The sequence below is a fragment of the Telopea speciosissima genome, chromosome 11, assembly GCF_018873765.1.
Source record: "Telopea speciosissima isolate NSW1024214 ecotype Mountain lineage chromosome 11, Tspe_v1, whole genome shotgun sequence".
Lineage (NCBI taxonomy): Eukaryota > Viridiplantae > Streptophyta > Magnoliopsida > Proteales > Proteaceae > Telopea > Telopea speciosissima.
In genome coordinates this window covers 45,780,636-45,804,579 of record NC_057926.1, presented here as the reverse complement: position 1 = coordinate 45,804,579, position 23,944 = coordinate 45,780,636, and the positions used below count along the sequence as shown (strand labels likewise).

The 23,944-nt window shown below is 37.3% G+C and overlaps 3 protein-coding genes, 1 long non-coding RNA gene and 1 pseudogene across 4 annotated transcripts in view; 4 read left to right on the top strand and 1 right to left on the bottom strand.

The window, feature by feature from the left end:
- Nucleotides 1-419: 419 nt before the first annotated feature.
- Nucleotides 420-22,028, bottom strand: LOC122645714. The gene is made up of 3 exons (XR_006330505.1): nucleotides 21,863-22,028; nucleotides 1,411-1,418; nucleotides 420-429 (listed from the first exon to the last, which is right to left on the bottom strand). It is a non-coding gene; the product is annotated as an uncharacterized LOC122645714 (long non-coding RNA).
- Nucleotides 5,410-10,162, top strand: LOC122645711 (60S ribosomal protein L23A-like). Its single transcript, XM_043839049.1, has 4 exons — nucleotides 5,410-5,512; nucleotides 7,035-7,088; nucleotides 7,380-7,743; nucleotides 9,865-10,162. Exons 2-4 carry the CDS (start codon nucleotides 7,070-7,072, stop codon nucleotides 9,947-9,949), a joined length of 468 nt encoding a protein of 155 aa, XP_043694984.1. The 5' UTR covers nucleotides 5,410-5,512; nucleotides 7,035-7,069; the 3' UTR covers nucleotides 9,950-10,162.
- On the top strand, nucleotides 15,036-17,534 carry LOC122645713 (protein DMR6-LIKE OXYGENASE 2-like). Its single transcript, XM_043839050.1, has 4 exons — nucleotides 15,036-15,257; nucleotides 15,359-15,606; nucleotides 16,801-17,122; nucleotides 17,218-17,534. The coding sequence occupies exons 1-4, from the start codon at nucleotides 15,039-15,041 to the stop codon at nucleotides 17,467-17,469; spliced, it is 1,041 nt and encodes a 346-aa protein (XP_043694985.1). The 5' UTR covers nucleotides 15,036-15,038; the 3' UTR covers nucleotides 17,470-17,534.
- LOC122645704 overlaps nucleotides 16,415-23,944 on the top strand; it is a 47,234-nt gene continuing 39,704 nt past the window's right edge. Inside the window, exon 1 of the mRNA XM_043839041.1 lies at nucleotides 16,415-16,432. The gene's annotated coding sequence lies outside the window, so the exon portion shown is untranslated. The remainder of the gene's footprint in view (nucleotides 16,433-23,944) is intronic.
- On the top strand, nucleotides 19,827-22,801 carry LOC122645708 (annotated as a pseudogene).

The following is a 23,944-nucleotide window of genomic DNA, read 5'->3' as shown; positions in this document are numbered from 1 at the left end:
AAGTAAGGATCGGATAGACTTGCCCTTATTTCTTTTGAAAATTTGATTTTTTTTAAAAAACATATTTACCCTTATTCGTATTGATCCATTGATACGAGATTCGCCTGGAACCAATATCGGTTGATCCAGCCAATCTGATACCGATTCCTCAAACCATGGCTGGAACTCTTGGTCTGCTAATTGAAAATCTACAAGGTCCCAACTTAATGGTTTTAATTAAAAATTAAATCCTTGATTCTCTGTCTTGGATCAACAAGACAACAGAGGTGGTGATTTGAATAATGCAATTGGAAGAGAGAGAGAGGTTCTGCGAGTCATCATGATTGTAGTAATATTGGGTGATGAAAGGTTGCAGCGCTCAGCATTGGCTCATGGACCTTGAGGGGGTTCATGCGACGGAGAAAATTTCACTGCATTCACAAATACCTCCTTAGGTTTTAATATTTTGCAAAATACCCTAAGTGATTCCTAGTTGGCGCATACGATTGGAGCAACAGGAACATGGCTGCAACCCGGGCAGCTGCTAAATTTTGTCCTCAAGCGCCAATCAATTCAATGGAACAGTTCCATTATTATGAAACCCATGTGGACTCCTTATGAACAAATACATACACAGGGAACACTCTGGGTTTGTTGGGCCTGTGTTGTCTATGTCGATCTCCTATGCCATTAACTATGCTTTAGTAATGGAGGGTGTTTTAGGCAATTAAAAAAAAAGTTATAACACTTTTGTAACCTAGACAATTGACTTTCAAAAACGTTATCAAACGGTCATTTACATTCTTTTCAATTATTATCTCTTTTGAAATATTTTCAAATATTCTTACTTGGAAATGGAATATATAAGTGTGATACACTAGACCAACAACTACCTAGCTCAGTTGGTGAGCCGTGGTGCGCTTCATGCCCATGCTCACCAGGAGGTCTTCAGTTCAAGTCTCCTAGCTGGTACCTTATCCCCTCCCCAGTTGATCCCCCCCGCTTCTATACAAAATATATATATATAAAGCTCCCAATTCCAAAAAAAAATGTGGTACACTAGCTATGTGTTGAAACCCGAGTTTTAGAACCTTGGCAGTTGGCACAAATAATAGCACCGAAACAAATCAACCCAATTGCATACACACCAATTTTAAAATTAAAAAAATAATCATTTTAAGGTGAAAGAAAAAAAATAAAAAAAATCAAGAGATCGAATTGGGTTACGAGATCTTCACTGTAGGTGATGTTAGTGGTTAACAAATATGAAAAGAAAAACCCCCTCTTGAATTACAAAATAACTCACCATATAAATGTGGATTAACAAGATTATATACTCTCATCTTAAAACCTTTTGTGACAAATGCGAAATTATTGAAGTACTTTTCTTTAAAAGTATTCTCTCCTTTCATCCACAGAAGAAGCCAAAACCCGAAAAGCTCACGATCACCTCCTCGATCTCTCCTTTACATTAAAACAAAAACACTAACGTTCATCCATTCCACAACATAACACAATAATACCGTTAGGAAACTGGCAGAAAGAGAGACTAATACCTAATGATATCAAAATCAAATCGAAATTGAACCAAAATCGAGCTGTGTTGTTTACCATCATTTGGTTTTAAAATTGAAACTGTTTAGTTAAACGGTTTAAACTGAATCGAGCGGAGATGGCAGTAGCTGGCCAATGAAGGGCTCATTCTGACTAGAGCTTGAAGATGAGAAGAAAGCAGATTGAACTACTGACTACTGGCATCGTGTAGTACAAGAAGGCGGTCATTGACGCTTGTAAGTCGGCTGGCGTGCCTTTCCCTGTTGGGACGGGAGGCCGATACTGCTTGGGTCGCTCATCCTGGATATCACGAAAGGATAGGTCATGAGCCCCCCTGCCGAAAGGATGTGGGGACAATGAGCATGCTATACTCGAAGCGAAGACTCCATACCTCCTTAATAGGGAAGATGATAAACCATTTAAATGAAGCAAATATTAATAATATGTAATAACAATAATTAAGCATTAATGATAACAATAAATAATTAGTAAATATGTAATCATACAAATAAACAATTATTAAAAAAAAAAACATATAAGAATTCAACCTCCTCGCTTAGGATGGAAAATTATCGTCTCCATTTATGTGATGAAATGGAGGGGCAGATAAATGGAGCCGATAAAGATCCCGCTTAGGACTCTATGGTCCTATAGTAGTCTAAAACCTCTTTCCTCTTTCCAAAATTATCCTTAAAACTCCTCTCTCGTTCGCACAACTTAATAAGAGCTAGGATTTATGTAGACAAGGATATTGAGTGGTTTTGGTAGTACCATGGGCCTGCATGATAAAACTTCCGTTTCCGGACCATATTTCTATTCCAGAAGTAACCTTTTCTATTTCTATTACTTGGCCAAATTTCTTGACAAAAAAACATGTTTGGTAACCATAGTAAATTCTCTTTCTTATCCAGAAAAGAAACAGAAACACGTTTGTTATGCATTGGAATTTCTGTTTCTAGAACTTCAATAAATTTTCAAAAATGTTATTGCATACCCGAAAATTTGATGGAGGTATTGGTTATGGCAGTGGTGGAGGTAATGGAGATGGTGGTGGAGGAGGAGATGGCGGCGACAATGGTGGTGGTGGTGAAGGTGGCGGTGGCGGAAATGGTGGGGGTGCTGTGGCAGTTGTGGAGGTGGTGGTGGTGTGATGGCGGTGGTGGAGGCGGTAGCGGTGGTGGAAATGGTGGGGGGTGCAATGGCGATGGTGATGGTGGAGGCAATAGTGGTGGTGGTGGAGGAGGTGGTAGCGGAGGAGGTGGTGATGGTGGTGGTGGTAGTAGTGGCGACGGTAGTGGTAGAGGAGGTGGTGGTGGAAATGGTGGGGGTGTGGTGGCGGTGGTGGTGCAATGGTGGTGGTGGAGGCGGTAGTGGTGGTGGTGGCAATAATGGCGGTAGTGGTAGAGGAGGCGGTCGTGGTGGTGGGTGGAGGTGACGGTGGTGGAAATAGTGAAGGTGTGGTGGTGGAGGAGGTAGGTGGCCGGTGATGGTGGAAATGGTGAAGGTGCAGTGACGGTGGTGGTGGTGGTGGAGTTGGTGGTAGAGGTAGTGGTGGCGGTAGGGGTGATGATGGTGGCCACAGAAGTATTTCGTAGAGATGAGAGTCGTGGAGATAGGTCGAGCACCCCCTCCTCGTTATTTCTCTGTTTTATTTTTGTAATAGAGAAGTTCCAAATTGGAGCTTCTTTTTTTTCTATTTCTAAGTTACTTTTTGGTCTCTGTTCATTCCTAAGAACAAAAAAATGAATCGATTTTAACAAATAGATTTCTACTATTTTTTTTGTTCCTAAGAATAAAAAAGTAGAAAAATAGAGAATTAGAAGTGTTATCATGGAGGCCCCATGTTGCCAAGCGGCTTCATTTGATGGGTTTTCATTTGTAGCCCCACTTTCCCACGTTGAAACAAATAACCACCCATTTTCTAGGAAATAAATCAATCCCATGATTGTTGAGGCATATCCTCCGCATATGATCCACCATAAAACTGATAAAAGTGTCTCCTCAAAATAAGTGGGCAAATAGACTCATGGGAGTGCTTGCATAGGCCACGCTTTCGGATACAGTTTTTTTTTTCCATATTTTATTTTAGGGAGAGGGTTTACCATGCCAGTGTGGGGAGAAATCTATTCATCACACCAATGAAAAAGAAGTATCATCCATATTAGTCTACATTTTTAGGGATTTGGATACTTTCTAGCGCTGGGTGGCTGGGGATCGAGTCTTTATCAATCCAGTACAAGACCAACCTGTATCAATTTGATATACCATACGCGACATATCGATTTTTTACCGACCATTCTTTTTCGTACAACCAAAACCACTTTCAATATCAATTCGATACCAACCCATTAACGATCCGGTACGAGACTAGTGCTGACCCATATCATATCGATACTGATATGATACCATACGCGGTATATCACGCCATATCACGATCAGATCACACCATATCATGGCATCGCGATATCAATTTTTTGCCGACCATTCTTTCTTCCTCTTCGTGTAACCAAATCCATTATCAATGCCAATATGATACCAACTCATTATCGATTCGATACGATACCATACACAATATATCGTTATGATGATTTTTTTTGATGAGATATATATCGTTATGATGATGATGACACCATATCATAGATTACACCATATAGTGATGTAGCGTCATCCCACGACATGGCATGAACATCATAGCGATATGGCAAGCTTTTTTTTGTCGCTATCTATTTTTTGTCAATATTAAAAAATAATAAAAAGTAATAAAGAATAAAAAAAAAACAACAAAATTGATAGTTTTTGAATAAAAAATGGAGAGAGAGAGAGTAATTGGGAGAGCATATGAGAGAGAGACCAGACCTTGGATCCTCTTCAACACACATGTCATATGGAGAGATTTCATTGGAAGATCCCCAGCCTCCCCCGTACTGGAGAGGATTCAAATCCCATTTTGGAGTTAATGAGACAGAGTGATAAAAAAAAAATTCATGTGAGAGAGAAACTGTGCACTTGTATCATGGCAATCTTTTTCCTTTTATTATTCCATGCATGGAATTTTTGTTAAGGAGGCATGTGTTAACCATTTGCTGTTTAATAAAAGTTGAAATTTGACAAATGGAAAAACTACGGATCCTCATATAGAGAGCGGATCGTGTCCTTGTACAAGTACCGTCCAAGGCCCTTCAAGGCCACTTCCAGCCTCCCTCGTATAAACCCACTAAACCCACAAATTTCAGATTCCATCACTTTATGTGGGTGGCTTTGGAAGGCCTTGGACGATACTTGTACAAAGACACGATCCGGCCTCCCTCATATAAACCCACTAATTGCAGATTCCATCACTTTATTGTGGTAGGGATGCACTCTAAGGGTCGACTATGTTTGGTTGCAAGGGAAATAAATTGAAGGAAAATGAAAATTTCAAACCTTAAAAAGAAAACTTTTGTAATTATTACCCCACATGGTTATATCACTAACTCCCTCTACTCATTGCATGTTTGGATATTAAATTTCACATGACTTTGCGTCATATCCCTTGATTTGAAAAATAAAATAAAAATTACATCTAAAAAACATCGTTAAAAAATATGATAAAAAATTTATAAAATAATTTTTATTTTTTAAATTGACAAATTTTCACTTCCATTCACTTTAATTCCCTTACAACCCGTAGTTTTGAGAGAAGCTTTCTCCTTAGATTTATTACAATCCGGGCCTGTTAAAAGGGATGGGCTTGATCAATGCCGGTCCATGCCATACCGGCCCATATACAACCCTAGAGTAAGTAAACAATCATTCAAGCTATCTGACCTAACATCAACGTCTGCGATCGAATACCGTATTCCTTGAGAAACGGACGGTTCGGATGAATTCTCTCAATCCCAGCTCATCCCAGTAGTATATACACAGGGGAAGAAACCCTAGCTCGTCTCCTTGGCCAGGAGGGAACTCAGAAGAACTCAAGAGGTTTTTCTCTACAGAGGTAATGTCTCCGCTTCTCTCCCCATACCCTCTTTGTTACACACTCGAATTTGCAAACATTTGTCTTTTTTTGTGAATCAATGATTGTGGATTTTCGATTCTGATTCCATTGAAGTAAATTGCAGAGCTTATTTGTGTCATTTCCATTTGATTCGAAGCTCTAAATCTAGGGTTTCAATTTCTTGTTTTAACTATTAATGGGTTCAGTTTGGAAGAAGTTTAGGTTTTGGGTGGAACTAAATCGGTTGGAAACGATGTTTTTCTTGGTTGAATGGGGTCAGTTGCTTGAATGGAGAACTGTGGTACCGTGAATTTAGGAATTAGTTCTATCTTGAGTAATTGGATTTGTTGGGAAGAGGACATCTACGTGTATATGGAGGTTAAGGGATAAATCGTGACCCTTCATTGATCAAATGGATAGAGATTTATTGGGATGGTAGAGTAATAATCTTTAGTTCTGCAGATTGGATTTATATGAGCTGTAGGAGTTGTTTATTGGGTAGCTGTTGGTAAAGAAGTTGAAGTAGAACTTTCTGGGCTGGGATTGCGATCGATTTTCGTGGGAAAAACAATGGATTTTTCAGTCGAGCTCTGAAATGAAGAAGGTTAATATCAATGTTTTCATGATATGCCGTTTCTATCCCTCTTATTTTTGGCAAGTGAACTATTGCAAGGGAGCTTTGCATGGTTTCTAGGTTATGAGAGTTCTCTTTTCCAGCTGATTTTTACTGGTTGATGCAAGGATTGGAACAGTTTGTGGAGATCTTTGTGGTCTCATTGACTCATTGTAATACTGTGATCTATCAGTCAGATTGTTTATTATCTATAATGCTGGCTTATTTTACAATGTTTTATGTTATTCTCTTTTTTGCATTGTTACTGAACTATTTCAACTTCATACACAGATTGTGTTAAACATTTCCTTCTCTATATCTGCGCAGGAAACCATTGTTTTCACATCTTTTTTGGAATTTTCTGTATATTATTATTTCTAGTGCAGTTTTTAAAGCATTGCACCAAGTCACCAACTGAAGCAAGGACTGTCTTCTTGGTTAACTTCAGTGCTATTTTTTTTTTCTGAGTCTCCATAACATAAGAGACTAGCTCATTTGGACATTTCTTTGTATGCTGTTATGTGACTTGTTACAAATTGCATCATTGTTTTCTTTCAAAATTGAGGTTGGATTTGAATTCACTACTTAAAAATTTTCTTCCATCCTTTCTGCCTGCTGGAACTTTTACCTAATGGTTAGGAGCTCATAACTATTAAACTAGTAGTTCTCAATGGTGTGAGTTTAACATTACATTGTTCACGATAAGTATTTGAATGCACAAATGACTCTATTGGCCATCTTATTATAGCAACAAAGTTTAAAAAAAATATTAACCATGGCAAAACAAGTTGTAATGGTCGATTAGATGACTTACCTTTGACATTCTTTCTTATATAAAATGTTGAATTCATTGATAGTGCACTTTTTGCATTCTTGTATTGCTGATTTTCATCTGCTTCTCTTTTGTAGTTGGTCAACTGATCAAATTTCTCAAGTCGTTTCAAATGGCTCCTCCTGCGAAAGGTATGCTGTTACTTTTGAGTATGCCCTTCTTAAGCTTATTTGTTATGTGTGCGCATTTTTCGTAGTTGTATGGCATTGCTAAATGATCTGTACTTCATCCCCCAGAAGGTCTTGAGATTTGCTCTTCTAGCTCTTTATTAGCTTAATGTTAGCCTTTGTACCTTTCTCACCCTTAGATAACCCTTTTCTGTGATGTGAATTTTTTATTGACGATTTTCGCTCTGAATTTATTAAGTGTTTTGCCTCTCTCATCCGGATGCTTGACCCTCTAGTTATTGTTTTCTTTAACAGCTACTGCGAAGAAGCCTGATGCAAAGGCCCAGGCATTGAAGGCTGCCAAGGCAGTAAAATCAGGGGCTTCTTCTCTGAAAAAGAAGATGAAGAAGATCCGCACTTCAGTAACTTTTCACCGACCAAAGACACTGAAGAAAGAGCGGAATCCAAAGTACCCCCGCCTTAGTGCTCCTCCAAGGAATAAACTGGACCACTATCAGATTCTCAAGTATCCACTCACCACTGAATCTGCCATGAAGAAAATAGAAGACAATAACACACTTGTCTTCATTGTTGATATTCGGGCAGATAAGAAAAAGATCAAGGATGCTGTGAAGAAGATGTATGACATCCAGACCAAGAAAGTCAATACATTGATCAGGTGAACACATGTTCTTTTGAGTTTTATTGTAAACTACATTGTTGATAGAATATAGCTTTTGTTTAGGATCTGGTTTTCCTACATGAATGTTAGGGGAAGAATCTCCATAAGAGGCACCTAGATCTGCCACATGGCAGGTCTGATGGTGCTGAATTTTTGTGGACAGGTACAAACCAAGGTCCCTTGCTCACATGTCAAATTTAGACCAGTCTGACTTTGTCAAGTAGCAAAACAAGGAAGTGAAAAATCTGGGACTGCCAAGAGGGTTCATGGGATTGGGACTACAGTTGGGGTACATGGACATACAAGTGAGATGGGAGGGTAAATGGTTGAATTCGAGGCTGAAACTTAGTACATGCCTTTTCAGACCATTCCTGATTCCCCAGATTCCCAATTGTTGGATGGGCCACATCACTCTTCCACATGGCAAAACTGGCTATTCCCCTTAAGGAAATTGCATTCTAAACATCCGTGTGGGAAACTTTTTTTTCTTTTTTTTTTTTTTTTTTTTTTTTTTTTTTTTCTAGTAGTGGTATATAGAAAATTCTAGTCACACTTGGATTTTGTGTGACCTTTTCCCATTTTAATTGGTAATCTTTATGTGTACCTATGGTCTATTGCAGACACCTGCTATTTGTCACCCCCCCTGGGCGATGACGATACAAAGAGGACTGGCGACTGTCTCAGACATACAAAATAATGCAATCGGGTCTCGACCCACAGTTTGACCCAGAAGTTTGAACCCAATTCAGGTTCATGGACCCTGAGGGGGTGCCACATGGCCCTGAATTGGGTTCAATCTTTTGGGTCACCCCATGGGCCGCGACCCAATTGCATATTTGCATTTATTGTGTCTGAGACAGTCGTCAGTCTTCATTGTATGGTCATCGCCAGGGGGGTGACAAATATCAGGTGTCTACTTATATGATCCTAGTTCTATTTATTTTCCTGTGATCCACCCTTTAATACAGAAAATCCTAGTTCTGTATATAGAAAAAAATATTAGTGTCACACTTGGATTTTGTGTGACCTTTTTCCATTTTAATTGGTAATCTTTATGTTTACCTATGGTCTAAGTTGGTGAGCAAAGAAGTCCATTCATCATATGATCCTGGTTCTGTTTATTTTCCTGTGATCCATCCTTTAACACATGTCTACAAGTCGTAGTTATTGAATCTTCGTTTACTCACTTAATTGGCTTGCATGACCTTATTTGTCATTGTCACCAGGGTGGTTGTCTAGGTCAAAGCCATACATGATTAAATTTTCTTGTTTGCATTGGACATGTACCAACATTTACTTCATGCCTATGAGAAATGAAACTCATTTCCACAATCCACATGATGCTAGAAGCCCTCCCCTGTTATGTAATGTAGGCTAATCCTGAACCGAAAGATCGAGCAAGAGACTAGCACTTAACAGGATTACAGAATAGAGTAGAAATAGGACAACAGAAGGAGAGAGTGTATATCTCAGAAAAAAAATTGAAGAAAAGATTGAAGAACTAGCAACTGATTTGCAGTAGAATTTGGAACTAGAAGAAGAGAGGAAAAAAGCAGTAGGCCAGAAGAAGAGCCTTCCCATGTTTGTAGAGCTCAACAGGTCGAATACACTTGAAAAAACTTCAATTTCTATTATCAAATCATCTTTAACTGATATTAAATTTCCTATATAGACTCAACTCCTAATCACTCTCTTATAGTGATTTGACTTAATATACTTAAAAACAAAACTCTTTAGAACTATCAAGTATCTTAATTTATCAAACATTATACTACTTTATGGGCTCATAAATTGGACCTGTTACAATGGAACTCAAGAAATTAAAAAGCCCAACCTGTAACATAACTACTCGAAGTTTGTTTTTTAGCTCAATGGACTGCACTGCCTCTTATGAGTCTGGTCTTCTAGATTTCTAAGCCTCCATACGGGATCAATGTCTAATACAACAGGCTTTATGCTTCCAATTATAATGGTCGGTGCAATTTTTTCTATTTCCTTTTGCCATTCCCTCCCTTGTATGTGTGTCTAGAAAATATTAACCTATCAGTTGATGGTTTTCTTTGATATTTCTCTCCAGTTCTGATCTATTGTTTTTCTATTTTTATGTATTGTTAACAGACCTGATGGTACCAAGAAGGCATATGTGAGGTTGACTCCAGACTATGATGCTTTGGATGTTGCCAACAAGATTGGCATCATTTAAATGGAGATCTGATTTCATATTGGCGTGTTAGTTGGACATCTATGTTAGTGCCAGAGAGATGCTATGCATCTGCATTTTTCAAAAGTTTTTCAGGTGTAGTTCTAGTTTCCAATTATTATATTTACATGGACAAAATCTAAATTTACTGGATTGTTTTATAATCTTTGGAGTACTAAGCTCATGGAAGCACATTGTCGTATTGTTCCTCTGTAACTTCCGTCACCCCTTCCATTTTGTTTCTTGATTGTGGAATTGAAGTAGAGCTGCCACACACAAGATTCTAACATGCTTAAACGACTGCAAAAGTGTCAAACAGTGTAAACCTCTGTCATGGCTATTAATTGAATATATTTCTTGATACAGCAATCCCAACTATTGTCTGCTGTCTATTCCTCTCACCAGTTTATGCACACCATACTGCTTAGCCATCTGCAAACATGTTTGGATTGCCTTGCTTTCTGTCCCAACAATCTGTTAAGATTTGAACTGCATTTAGATACCATCTTGTTGATGTTGAAAGTACTCTTAAGGCTTCTTATCCCCTCCCATCTCTCTGTAACTAGAGAGGTAGGCAAACCTGAGTTTAGAGCTGCTTCGATTCAGGATGTCAGAACACCAGCCGGATCAGAATCCGAATCAACTTACTACTGAACTGGTTCAAGAGCTTTGATCGAAACTCTTTCCTATAATCAACCTGTCTTCCCCAGTCCCTGAAAGCCCTTCTGGTCCTAGCTCTCTTTCTCTACTTGAATCTTAAGTTTAGCGGCTTTCATCGTTGACTAACATCTGTGTTAATAAGACAGGCCTAAAAGCATCAAACTAAGGAGGGGTAATCCGATCAACCTCTTTGACGTTACACCTCGATCGGTTGGTTTGTGCTATGGAGAAATACTTTGATCGATTGGGTTCAAATTTCATAATTCGTTTAAATTAAGGGTTCCAAACCTGTTGCATGATGGAGGAAGAAAACTGTGGCGCCCAAGTGCCCCAAACTCTCGCAGGTGAACAAGTAGAGTATGTTAGGGCGCTTGAGAGAACTATGTCGAAAGAACTCGGTAAAATGACCCCGTAACTTCGAGAGAAGGGGTGCTTTCCTATCTTTTGATTAGGAAAGTGGCACACTCCAGGGGGCAGCCCAATGATCTGGATCAAGGATATACATTTTATAATGAAATATTCCTTGAGATAGAAAGCAACAATACAAGGTCCTTCCTATGGAATCATGAGCCAAGGTGTTAAATGATCTCTTGAAGCTTGACAGAATAATTCCCTATGACAACTACTATGTCATATGACATACAAGAGTAAGATGATAAGAAACTGTCTCATCATAGTGCTTAACATGGATGAGAATTGAAAACCAGATGTAAATTGAAATGTTTGAATGTTATATCATATCAAGCTCATGGCGATTGTCGTAAACCATATAATGCTCGACGTAGCTTTCAAGCATACTCTTACTTTCCTAAAAAGTTGTATAGTTGTATGACACGTCATTGTTAGTTAAGGGGTAAGGATTGTAATTTCTAAATAGTTATTAGTATGATAGAGACGGTATACTAAGTAGTTAAATCTACGTAGAAAGGAGGGAGAGAAGTTGGAGGAATTACGAAAAAGGTGGGAATAGGTGGTTTCAATAATTATCTTTGCATTGTAATATTTATAGGGTTTTTCACTCTGGGGTTTACATGTTATTTCTTACTGTTGTTGTAGTAAGTGTTTAATTAATGTTATTTGACAGGTTAGACTCACCTTGTGCAATCTTAGTGGGAACACCTTATTGGGCCATACTACTTGCTTCGCACACTCAACATAATTAGGTTTACACAATCAGTGAACCCTCTCAATACAACAACAACAAACTAAGCCTTATCCTAATTTAATGGGATCGGTTACATGGATCCGAACAAAACAAAAAGAGAAAACAAAGATATACTGAAAAGGACAAATGAAAAATGAAAAATAAATAGACAGATGAAAGATAGTAGAAGGAAAAAAGCACGACCCAGTACGTCAAGATAATCTCAGCTAAATGGGGTCAGCGACATGGATCCCTCTCAATGAACTCTTATAATCTCTATCTCAAATAACATTTTGAACACATTGGAAGTACCTAAAGAGGGTAGGCTGCTTCACACCATATATTTTGTATACATGGTTATTGTAATACAATGATTGTATTAGCTCTTTTCTACACCACCTTCAACTTAAATTCTGAACTTGCCATTTTTAGTCAAATTTCTAATATTCGTTAACCAACCATCATAATTTATTATATTACAAGGTCAAGATTGCTTTTCAGACATAGAAATGTAAAACAAGTGATGTTCATACAACAATGCTTGTGGTTATGGTTTTGTTTTATCATTTGGTCAATGGCTATTTGTCTTAGTTTGAAAGCCAACTCTAAACTCATTCCTCGAATATTGATTGTTGGTCCTATTCCCATTATACTCTTAACAATCAGGTATTAAGGTTGAATAGCATAATCTCTAGCCTACTTTGGACTTGCCTAAATTGCACCAACTGCCCAAAAGCCTGAACCTAAACCCTAAATTCCTAAACCACTTACTTATAAGGGCACAAGGAGGAGCTCAAAAGCCTCAAACGTAAATTGGTCCCTAAAATTTGGAGAAAAATTGGTATTTTGAAAGGCCTTAAAAGTGAACAAAGGGGTAGAAAAAGATTTTGGGGCCAAAACAAAAAAAAAAATGTCAATTTTATTTCCTTCATGACATTATGTTGGAGGGAAAGCAAATGAAAGAAGTTAAGAAGCAAAGGTATTGTCTGAAATTGCAATGAGAATTCAAGCAATCAGGGAATCTTGAATAGCAAAAGTTTGACCCAACATTACTGGAATAAACTTTTTTAAATGCAATGAAACAATTATTTTCCCTTGAGACTTTGTGATTTCCTAATTAGGACTACTCATTTAACAACTAAAAAAATGGAATTAAATATTTAAAGAAAATTTAATAGTTTGTTTAGTCACTATCACCACCAACTTGACGTGAGAGTTCAAAGTTCCAATTTCAAAGGGAGGGGATAATTAAGTATGGGGTAAAAGATCGGCATGTTGTTTGCGTGCAGATTCTTTTTGCACGCCCTCTAACAATTTACAATTAATTATGCGGTTTTCTTTACACCAATATTAGTGTGTCGTGGGAAACCCTCTCCCTTGAGTATATGCCATAAATTTAAAGTTTGATTTTATAGATATTATCAATCATGAAGGATAAATACCATCTTAAAGTTAGTGCTCAAATTTATTTTTTTTTGTTTTTTGGGTAGAGTTAGTATTCAAAGTTTAAGTCAACCAAGAAGGGAATAATTAAAGTTATTTTTGTACATTAACTCTATAGAACAGGACATGAATTTTAGTTCTAAGGGGTATCTGTTTTGTTTGGCTGTAATGGCCAAAAAGGCTCAAGCGACAAACAATGTTTTTGTATATTCCTCTGTTTAGGTTAATATATTTCTTTTTATCATAAAAAAGAAAAAGAAAAAAAAGAAGGGAATAATTAAAGGTGCAAATTGATATTAGCAAGGTGGTGAAATAAGAAGTCGTAACTTTCTTTTAATTCTCACTTATTTTATTCGTAAATGGTATTTAATGTAGGGGTAAAAAAGGGTTTCAAAAAATAAAAAATTATTTCATTCATTGAAAAAATGTATTATTTCTAATTTGGTATGATTTCTATTTCAATTTCATGGGGTGATTTCTATTTTGAAAATTGTTTGGTTTGATTTTTACACCTTATTTCAATAAATAGAAATCAAGCGGAATAGAAATTCTAAAATAGCTTACAACCTGTTTCAATTTTGAAATTGAAATTGATTTCACTCTTGTTCTTTAATAAACACATGGTTATTGTTTAATTTGACAGGCAAAACACTACTTTCATGTTAAAAATAAAACACCACCATTCTTCTCCATATGATACCACCACCACCCGCTTCCCGGAGCCTCCGCCCCCCCCACCCACCCACCCTCTCCGAAAGAAATATCAAAAATTTATTCTCATAAATTGAAATACCAAATGGATTTTTCTTATTCTTGAAATATTTCAGATTGATGCAACCAAAACAATTTCAATTTCTTGACCTAAAATCTATTTGTTAACTATTTCATGAAATCAATCTGAAATTGAAATAAATATCATACCAAATCTGACCTTAAGGGCAAAAAATTAAGGTTACAATTTCTTAATCACCTTTTTTGTTACTATAAGATCTTCTCGTAATTAAATATAAACCATATATTAAAGGAAAGTTTTCAAGTTTGAATTTGTCATTTCATATTTTATTCTCCTATTGAAGGTTGCATCGGTGGAATACTTTGAGCATAAATGGATAACCAAAAACCATTATAACCAAAAAGAGCGTACCCAGTGCACAAGGTTCCCGCCACTGCAGGGTTTGAGGAAGGTCATAATGTACGTAGCCTTACCCCTGCTTGCACAGAGAGATTGTTTCCAAACTTGAATCCGTGAACAATGAAACAACCTTTACCATTGCACCAAGGCCCACCCTCTAAAAACCATTCGAACCAACTCCAAACATTTTCCTTGGATTTAAAGTTCAGAGTAAGTCAAAGATAGATCTCTCAAACGGATACCTTTCCCTCAGGTGTACTGGGGGCCCTAGTGATGGTCCAGCCATCCAAACCAGTCAAAGTTTCAAAACATAACTTGTTGACCTAATGAGCCTAATTCCTTAGAATGCAAAACTTAAGCAACAACAACAACAACAGTAACACATCATGCTTCACTTTTGGAAGTCAGCATGGAAATATGGTATGCAAGGACATATCTACCTACCAACCTACTTGTAAACCTCACTCTTAATGACAATGTGATATCATTCCCTTGTTACATCATTCTAAAGATAAATAAGGCATGTTACATGATCAGAGATGCTAAATATAAGAATGTTCACACATTAGTTAGAAGTAATATAAAGACACTATATAGCTAGAGAGAGTACTTCATTCTATCTTCATCATTGTGATCTCTCCTTCATTTTATACCCACAAACAAACACAATAGTTGAGATTTAATTTAGAGTCTTCTTCAAACTCATATCATACATGGCTACCACAAAGGCATTACTAACTGATCTTTCGTCGGGCATAACCCATATCCCTTCGAATTATGTCCGACCCATTTTCGATCGTCCGAATCTTCTTAATGTTCAATTATCGGAACAATCAATCCCTGTCATTGATCTCCATGGCCTCAATGGTCCCAACCACTCTAACATTGTTAAAGAGATTGGCCAAGCATGTCAACATGATGGTTTCTTTCAGGTATATATTTTTATTTTAGTAATAAAAAAGTCTTTATTCATTTGTTTCTATATGAGTAATCCTCTCTTTTGTAATCATTAAGTAAAATATAATGGTTGTAGGTGAAGAACCATGGGATACCAGAGAGGATGATTGATAACATGTTAAGAGTATCAAAGGAGTTCTTCCAATTGCCTGAAAGAGAGAGGTTGAAAATCTACTCCACTGATCCTTCCAAGACTGTGAGGCTCTCAACAAGTTTCAATGTGAAGACAGAAAAAGTTGCAAATTGGAGAGATTTTTTGAGACTTCATTGTTACCCTCTTGAGGACTATGTGCATGAATGGCCATCTAACCCTCCCTCTTTTAGGTAATATTCCATTTTTGTCCTTACACCTAAATTTACCTTCAATATTTTTAGTTGGTCTGGCCTTTGTCAATGCTTTTTCCCACATGACATCATCAGTTAACCTTCAATATTTGTAATATCTTAAAATAAGACTTTTAATATTGCTTGAATTGTTTTTTCAAAGAATAAAAACCTTTGACCCCCCTCCTCCCCCCCTCCCCCAAAGAAAAAATATCTTATACAGAATGGGACATATGATTAAGATAGTAGCCTTTCAAATTTAACATGTGATACATTCACATGTCAAATTATCAAAATAAAAAAATAAAAAAAGATGTATCTAAACACCAGTGGAGCTAAGGGCCAAAAAGTATATATGGGTAGACCGGTAATTAGAGTTGCCTCCTTAGAATTACCTTTGTTAACGTAAATTGTGTAAATATTACTTTCCTTGTATTGAGTTTCCATGTTTATACATTGCTATACACAATATTACGCTAAAAACCCTTAATTATTTTCCTATAATTTTCTTTAATTACCAAGGAAAACATACAAAAGTCAATGAAAGTGATAGCTTTCATTATCTACACTCTACCTTGTCAAAGGAAGTAAATGGGTAGGTGTCTTGGAGGGACCCATGTCGTGCGAAAAAATCCTCTCCAATGCGCTAGTGAGTGCAGTGCGCATCGAATGGCTGGAGCTGTCCTTGGGGCACATACCAGATACCAGATAGCTCAAGCCGTCTGATGCGCGCCGAAGAGGATCTGGAGTCCCATTTGGATGCATGTGTTATACCATACCATCGCAAAGATCCAAGTTTTTAGGCTTCTGCATTACTTTTGTTTTTTCATTGAAAAGTACATTTTCGTATATTTTTCTTTTATAAGTTGGCTTTTTTTAAATTATTCATTATTATTTGATATTATTATAGTAAAGATAATTTAAGGGTATATAGACAATTTAAAATTTTAAGTGGGTATTGTTGTACATGTAATAGATTCTTTTTAAAAGCATTTGCATTGTCTATCTCTTTCAAAATTAAAAAACAAAAAAATACAAGAAACAAATTTATTTATAGATAGTTTCTTTTTCTTTGTTTTTTTTAGGTTTTTAAAAACTTCACTGAAATTGTGAATTAAACTATAATATTTTTATTTTTATTTTAGAAGCACTTTCCATATTCATTAGCTAAATATATTTTTTTCATTTAAACAGGGAAGATGTGGCTCAATATTGCACAAATGTGAGAGGCCTTGCATTAAGATTGCTTGAAGCAATTTCAGAGAGCTTAGGCTTACAAAGTGATTACATAGACAAGGCATTACATAAACATTCACAACATATGGCCATCAATTACTATCCACCATGTCCTCAACCGGAGCTTACTTACGGATTACCCGTCCATACCGACCCAAATGTAATCACCATTCTTTTGCAAGACGATATTCCCGGTTTGCAGGTCCTTAGAAACGGCAAGTGGGTACCCATCAACCCGACTCCGAATACCTTCATTATCAACATTGGTGATCAAATTGAGGTGAGAGTGAGACAAACAAACTAAATTTTTATTTCCATTAGCTTAATTCCATTGACCATAGGAGAATTCTAAATCTATTTATTTTTCATGTTAAGGTGCTCAGTAATGGAAGGTATAAAAGTGTGCTCCATAGGGCTGTGGTAAACTGCAACAATGAAAGAATCTCAATTCCAACTTTCTATTGCCCATCACCTGATGCTGTGATCAAGCCTGCAGAGGAGCTAGTGGACAAAGAACACCCTGCCCTCTACAGAAGTTTTACCTATGGAGAGTATTATAACAAGTTTTGGAATCAAGGGCTTGCCACAGGAAAATGCTTAGATATGTTTAGAGCTTCTACAACTTAGATGTTTGATAATCCTTACAGGATTTTGTGTGAATTGCAATACTATTTAGCATACTTATGTAGAAAATATGTTATGGGAAAAAGTTTCCCATGGCATCTAATGTATTGGACACTCTTTCACATGGTATTTTTTTTTTTTTTTCCCTTTCCTTCCGGTCATGTGGGTCCTATGTTAATGATATATACCATTTTCTGTACCGCCGCCATTGGTGTGGCGTAAGAGATACCCCCGTGGTAGTGCAGGGTGTTGGATATGTGTATTCATCAAATCCAATTTAAAGTATGTTTAAGTAAAATTAATTTGCATTATCATTTTATGTTTGATATGTTATTCTAAATTATACCTTAAATTGTTCACAATTAGGGACAATATTACATTGGGCATATTGTTCATATGATTGTTATATTGTATATTTCTGGAATGTGACTCCTAAATATTGTCAGGATCAAGGAAACCCAAGAGGGGTGAATTGGATATAAAAATTTCTATCAAATTAATCACTTATATACCCAAAACACAATGTGGCCTAAGGAGATGAGTTGTGCAAAGATGGTGCCCAAAAGAAATTGTAGGAGAGATAATATATACACAAAGACAAAGATTTATATTGGTTCGACAACCTGCCTACATCCAAGCCCAAGTCACACTTGGCTTTTGATTAAACTCAAAACTTTCTTGCAAAGGTATCTCAGAATCAACAATAACCTAAGCGATTAAGGTAAACTCACATCTAATCGTTTTACCAAGGATCACTACTAACAATAATTCATACAACTACTGAGAAGAATGATAGGTATTAGATTTGGAATAACTATCACCTCCAATTCGTTGTCCACTCCAATTCCTCTAATAAGGGGAGTGGACCCCACCTTGGGCAGTGTATTCGGGCAGGGGGTTGTGTGGTCATTTTTGCCCCCTATATGAGGAATTGGAGGAATTGGAGGGGCCAACAAATTGGAGGGGATAACGATTCACTAGATTTGACATTGTACAAAAAATGGTTGAAAGATGCTAGAATTGACATTGTGGGACTGTATCGCCATAAAATTGTAATTTCCTTCCTAACTTTATTTGCCATTGATTTCCACTTAAACCGAATTACCTGAACCCTATACAAACCAAATGAAACCAAATATAATCGAACCTATTGAGTTTAATTTCAATTTAAAAATTATTCAAGATGATTTAGTTGTTTTTTTTTTCATATGGGAGATGAGTAGATGACTTAAAAACATTTTCTAGTGCCCAAAATAAAACTTTAGTTTGTTGTATTAGTTTTTTGTTTTTTATTTGAATTGTGAGCTTAATCTGATGTTCTGTTTTTAGTCTTTTTAATTTGTGTGTTGTGTTTATGAATGAAACATTCTCTTATACTTTCATAAATTAGATGGTATGATCTTTAAATTGGATCTTTTATATGTGATATATGTTGTGTATTTAAGTTAAAATGTTTGATTTAGCTTAAATCCATTTACATAAGAACATTAAAATATTGCAGTCAAAACATAGTATTAAATCTCATCTCGGAAGGTCATTTCGATTAGATCGAAAATTTTGAGATACTGAAATTTTGACGAAACGGTGTATTTTTCAGACCGAAATTTCTAAAATATTGTATTTTTTTTCTTCGACATAGCATCTCGCGATATGACCAAAATATCCCAAATTTCTGAAATTTCGCCGAGATTTTGAACTATGACTCAAAACATGTCCTTTTGGGACCAAAATGAAGGGCCTTTATCTGCTCAATTTCCTGGGTAGCTCTATTTCCCCAAGTTGCTCTAATAGAGAGGGCAGAAATGACTACCCTGCCCCTGCCCGGGTGGGATCCACCCCCATCTATTAGAGGAACTTGGGGAAATGGAGCGGGCAGGAAATGGACCAGTTAAAAATACCCAAATTGAAATGAAAAATTATCTCCTCCAGTTCCCTACCTGACCCAGTTCCCCCGTTCCTCTAATAGGAGGTGGTGGACCCCACTAGGGCAGAGTGTTCGATCAGGGGTAGGATGGTCATTCCAGCCCCCCATGTTAGAATAACTAGGAACTAGAGGAGACAAAGATCCAAGTGAAACGGCCACCTAAATGAATTTACATCTAAGGTTCCAGTTAGTCATGTAGTCCAGGATGAATCGTTATCCTCTCTTGTAACTGCACGGTGCAGTACTGCATCGTGCGACGCAGCAAAGGCCATGTGTCATAGTGGGCCCCACATGGTGCACATGGCCTCTGCGGCCGTCGCATGATGCAGTACAGCACCCTGCAGTCCAGGATTGGAGCCAAGATAGAAGGACTTAATTTTTCAGCTTTGCTGTGTAGTGTGGCAGCAACAAAAATAACAAGTGGTTTTTGGGTGTCATGGGCAGTGAGTTGAAGTATGAGATTGGATAGAAGCCTTACATCAAGCTCGTCTTACATGCCCTAAAACACAAAACATCCTCTGTTAATGGAATTCTTGTTGGTTGTCTTGGCAAGAATGATGAAGTCATTGATATTGTTGATGCAATCCCTCTTCTCACTCTCAGATTGGCCTCCTCCCAACTCTTGAAATTGCTCTAACTCAGGTTGGATCATTTTCGCTACCCACTCCTCTAAACTCTCTCTAATTCTTGATTGGATCTATAATTTCTGATTTATTAGTATTGAATGCTTTGATTGGTCAGATAGAGGAGCATTTTGGCGGACAAGGTTTAAGTATTGTGGGTTATTACGATGCAAATGAGAGATATGACAATTTTGAACTTGGGAACGATTCGAAGAAGATTGGCGATCATATATGCCGTTACTTTGCTCAGGCTGCAGTACTTCTGGTGGGTTAATGTTAATGATTTGTTTATGTTGGTTTCGGAGTTTTCCTTTGCTTGACATTCACTGATACTCAATTTAATTGACCTAAGTTAGTACTGATTCTTGTTTGAGCATTTTGAGTTAATGGTTCTGTTTACTTTTATTTGGTCAGTTGGATAACCAAAAACTTGAAACCCTAACAAAGGGGAAAGATCGGAACCCTGTCTTGGAGGTAAGTTCTAATATTTTCAATTTATAGTTTTTCCTTCTATATCAGTTGTGCTATTTCAAAACTTGGAAACAGCCTCTCTTTCAAAGCAGGGGTTAAGGCTGCATACATTTGCCCTTCCCAGACCCTGCAGTAGCGGGAGCCTCGTGGATTAGGACGTCTTTTTATCAGTTGCTTTGGTTTCTGGCTAAATACATTGGGTTTTCTTATGCTGACATTACTAGGATCAACTGGTTCTTTTGGTGCTATTGTTTGTAGCTATTTAGATTTAATGTATACTAGTTGGCAATGGGCAGTACTTCATAACTTCCTACAATGGGTTGTGGATGCTTTCATATTTTTATGGAACTGGATGTACTGTTGTGAAATCATTTGAAAGTTTTGATGTATATTTAAAGAATGAATGATCACTTGCAAGGTGTATCTTGCAGTCAGTTTACATTGCTATTCTAGAAAGAGCACAGCAATACACAAACTTTATACATTATCACATTTGGTGACTGTTGAAATTGCAAATTCCTTAGCATTGACTCTTATTTAGAAAATTTAGTTAATTCCTCAGTCTCTCCATAGATCAGAAACTGAGTAAAAGGGTACTAAAGGTACAAGCCCATCCATAGGATCCCCCAAACAGCTTATGACATGCAACACAGACCCCAGGAAACTCATCTGTCAGAAGATATAAAAGCAATAGAGTTATACAGCAAATCCTTTGCGTAACAAAACCTTGGTTTGAAGCCTCTAATGGGAATGTAGAGTATCTAAAGGATTAGGGTTGAGAATCCCAATGAAATTCCAGGACTGCAGAAGGTAGGGATCTGAAATCAGAACTGATCTTTGGCAGTAACAGTAGATTAGAAATAGCAACTCTCAGATTTAGGAACTTAGAAAATAAGAAAACAGATTTGAAACTAGATTTTGAAACTTTCCGAAATTGGAAACAGACTCATGAATAGAAACTGAACTGAAAACAGTAAAAAAAAAAGAAAAAAGAAACTATTTACAAAATTAGAAACCAACAACAGAATTTGGAAATTAGCTCAAAAGCTAGGTTAAAAGATAAGGAGAAAAGATATGACCTTGAAGTCACCACCAAAGTTCTCGATTGGAATAACCACCAATCAACCTGCTGAATCACCACAGAACAATTGGGCAAAAGGCATCTTTACTCATGAAATAGTTCGAGGCTGTGAGGCCCTTACATGCTTATATAATGTTGTTGTAAACTACAGCAAAACAGAAAAATAGAAAGTACTCTAGAAACTCTAATAGAAACAAACACCTAATTTTTTATAGGCCTCAAATCGCTCATATTTAGCCTTATAGAATTGGCCCAGTACAATAGAAAACCCGAAAATAGTAAGCCTATGACCCATACAACCCAGTGGGGACTTAAAATTAAGTCTAACTTGAACCAATATTGAACTGTAGGTTCAGGTTGATCCAGAAAACTGAACCAAACCCAAAACAACAGGTGCTTCTTCTCTTCTTGCTGGAATTCTGCATCATCATTAGCCTCCTCATTAGACAATATCTCAGCATCTGAGAGAATGTGAATTTCAATAAAGAAGCAAGGCTCATGCATCCAGCCAATTTCATAAGCTTGAGTCCCTCTAGACATCACCATCCCACTGGCTTTGAGCATTAGTATTTCTAAGAACCTTTGTATGTCCCCCCCCCCCCCCCCCACCAAAAAAAAAGAAAAGAAAAGAAAATAATTTTTATTTGTTTTGTTAATTTCTCGTGTCATTAGAAGGTAAGCTGGTCATCAGGAAGACTTGAATATCATGTGTGCCAAATCCATTGGTCTAAATTAGGGGTCAAATCTCTAACCAAGTTGGTTTATTCTTTTGGTTGACCAGCTTTACAACAGGGATGCATCAAAGAATTGAAAGCAAGCTGGATTGGATGGAAGTATTAGGTTAAGCATCAAGGAACCCTCAGCCAATGTAGTCCTGTTGGATTATATTTCATCTGAAAAATGGCGAGACATTGTTGATTTTGATGACCACCTTGATGACATTAGCAAGTAAAAGCCATATACTGCTTGCCTTTGCACTCTCTTTCCTCTAGTTACCAAAAAATAAAGTTGCATTGTGCTTTTCTCCATTGTTATGGGCTTGAAGAAATTGGTTCTGTAATTTAAACTTGCTTTTTGCTTCTGTCATTGCTTTGAGTCTGAAGTTGGTTCTGTGTTTGTTTCCCCCTGTTCTGCAGTGACTGGTTGAACCCGGATCTCGTGAAGTAGATATTCCATTGACACCCCTTGTCGACAGCAGGCTAAAGCATCATTCATGGTCCTCTTGTGCCAGGATTGGAAAAGAATTGTTTTGAGAATGTGTTACTTCTCAGAACCTTGCCCAGTTGCACCAATGTTCTGTTTATTTTAGGGTTGCTAAGTTTTAGGAAACACAAGTTCCCAATAAGTTACAGCACCAAGGCTTGTGCCTGCAAAATCAAACTTTCCTGTTCAATGGTGGACCTTTAGGTCATATCTCAATTACCTGCAGCAGATTCTTATGGGATTCCAGAATCCATGCATGATTCCGGATCTTTGGATTTGAAAATGACTCGACCCCAGAATCTCAGAACTGACTTCTAAGGTTGGTTCTACAATTAATCTATGTTGCTTTTGAAGGATTCATCGATTGAAAGTTCCATATATGAAGTGTTAGGACGCGTTTGGTAACGTTCAGAACGGTGTTCAGAACAGTTCTTTTGTTCAAAAAGAACAAAAAAACATCAAAAAGTGTTTGGTTTTGCGGTTCCTTTTTTTGTTCTTTTAGAACGAACCGGAGGTCTTAAGCACCAAAAGAACAAAGAACGAAACGCGAGGGACAAAAATCACAAAACTCGTGATTTTTTTGAGAGGAATCACGAAACTCACACCTCTCGCTTTGCTAGCACCAATTCTGGGAGACGACGAAGGAAGGACTTGCTCTGCAACCTCTGCAACCCTAGGTGAGATCTCTCACTCTCTCTTGCTCTCTCTCCCTCTCTACCTCTCGCACTCTCTGCACCTCTCTCTCGCTCGTTCTCTTTCTTTGTCTCTCTCTCTCCTTCTCATACTCTCTGTGTCGTTTTTTTGGTAAAAAATCGAGAAGCCGTGATTTTTCAAGGAGAACCCGTGAAGAAGATTGGTTGTTCGACACTGGGATTCAGATAGGAACCTTATCTGGTTTTTTGGAGCTTCCTCGCAGGGTACTATCTCCTTCACTGATGTCTCTCTCTCTCTCTCTCTCTCTCTCTCTCGTGCGCGCGCGCTATCTCTTTCTATCTGTCTTGCTCTCTTCCTCTCTCTCTGGAGTAGTTGTTAGGGTTTGTCCCTCAGTCTCTGCAACTCTCTATCTCTCTGTGTCTCGCTTTCCTGGTCGTCTCTGTTGTGTGAATTTTTATTTTTTGCTTTGAATAGCCAAGATCTGACATAATCATTCCATTTACTCCCAATTTTTCTCATGAA

Coding starts and splice junctions, on each gene's coding strand:
- LOC122645711 (XM_043839049.1), top strand. Junction 7,744..9,864: donor AAAGTCAATACATTGATCAG/GTGAACACATGT, acceptor TATTGTTAACAG/ACCTGATGGTACCAAGAAGG.
- LOC122645713 (XM_043839050.1), top strand. CDS start 15,039: ATGGCTACCACAAAGGCATTACTAACTGATCTTTCGTCGGGCATAACC. Junction 15,258..15,358: donor AACATGATGGTTTCTTTCAG/GTATATATTTTT, acceptor TAATGGTTGTAG/GTGAAGAACCATGGGATACC. Junction 15,607..16,800: donor TCTAACCCTCCCTCTTTTAG/GTAATATTCCAT, acceptor TCATTTAAACAG/GGAAGATGTGGCTCAATATT.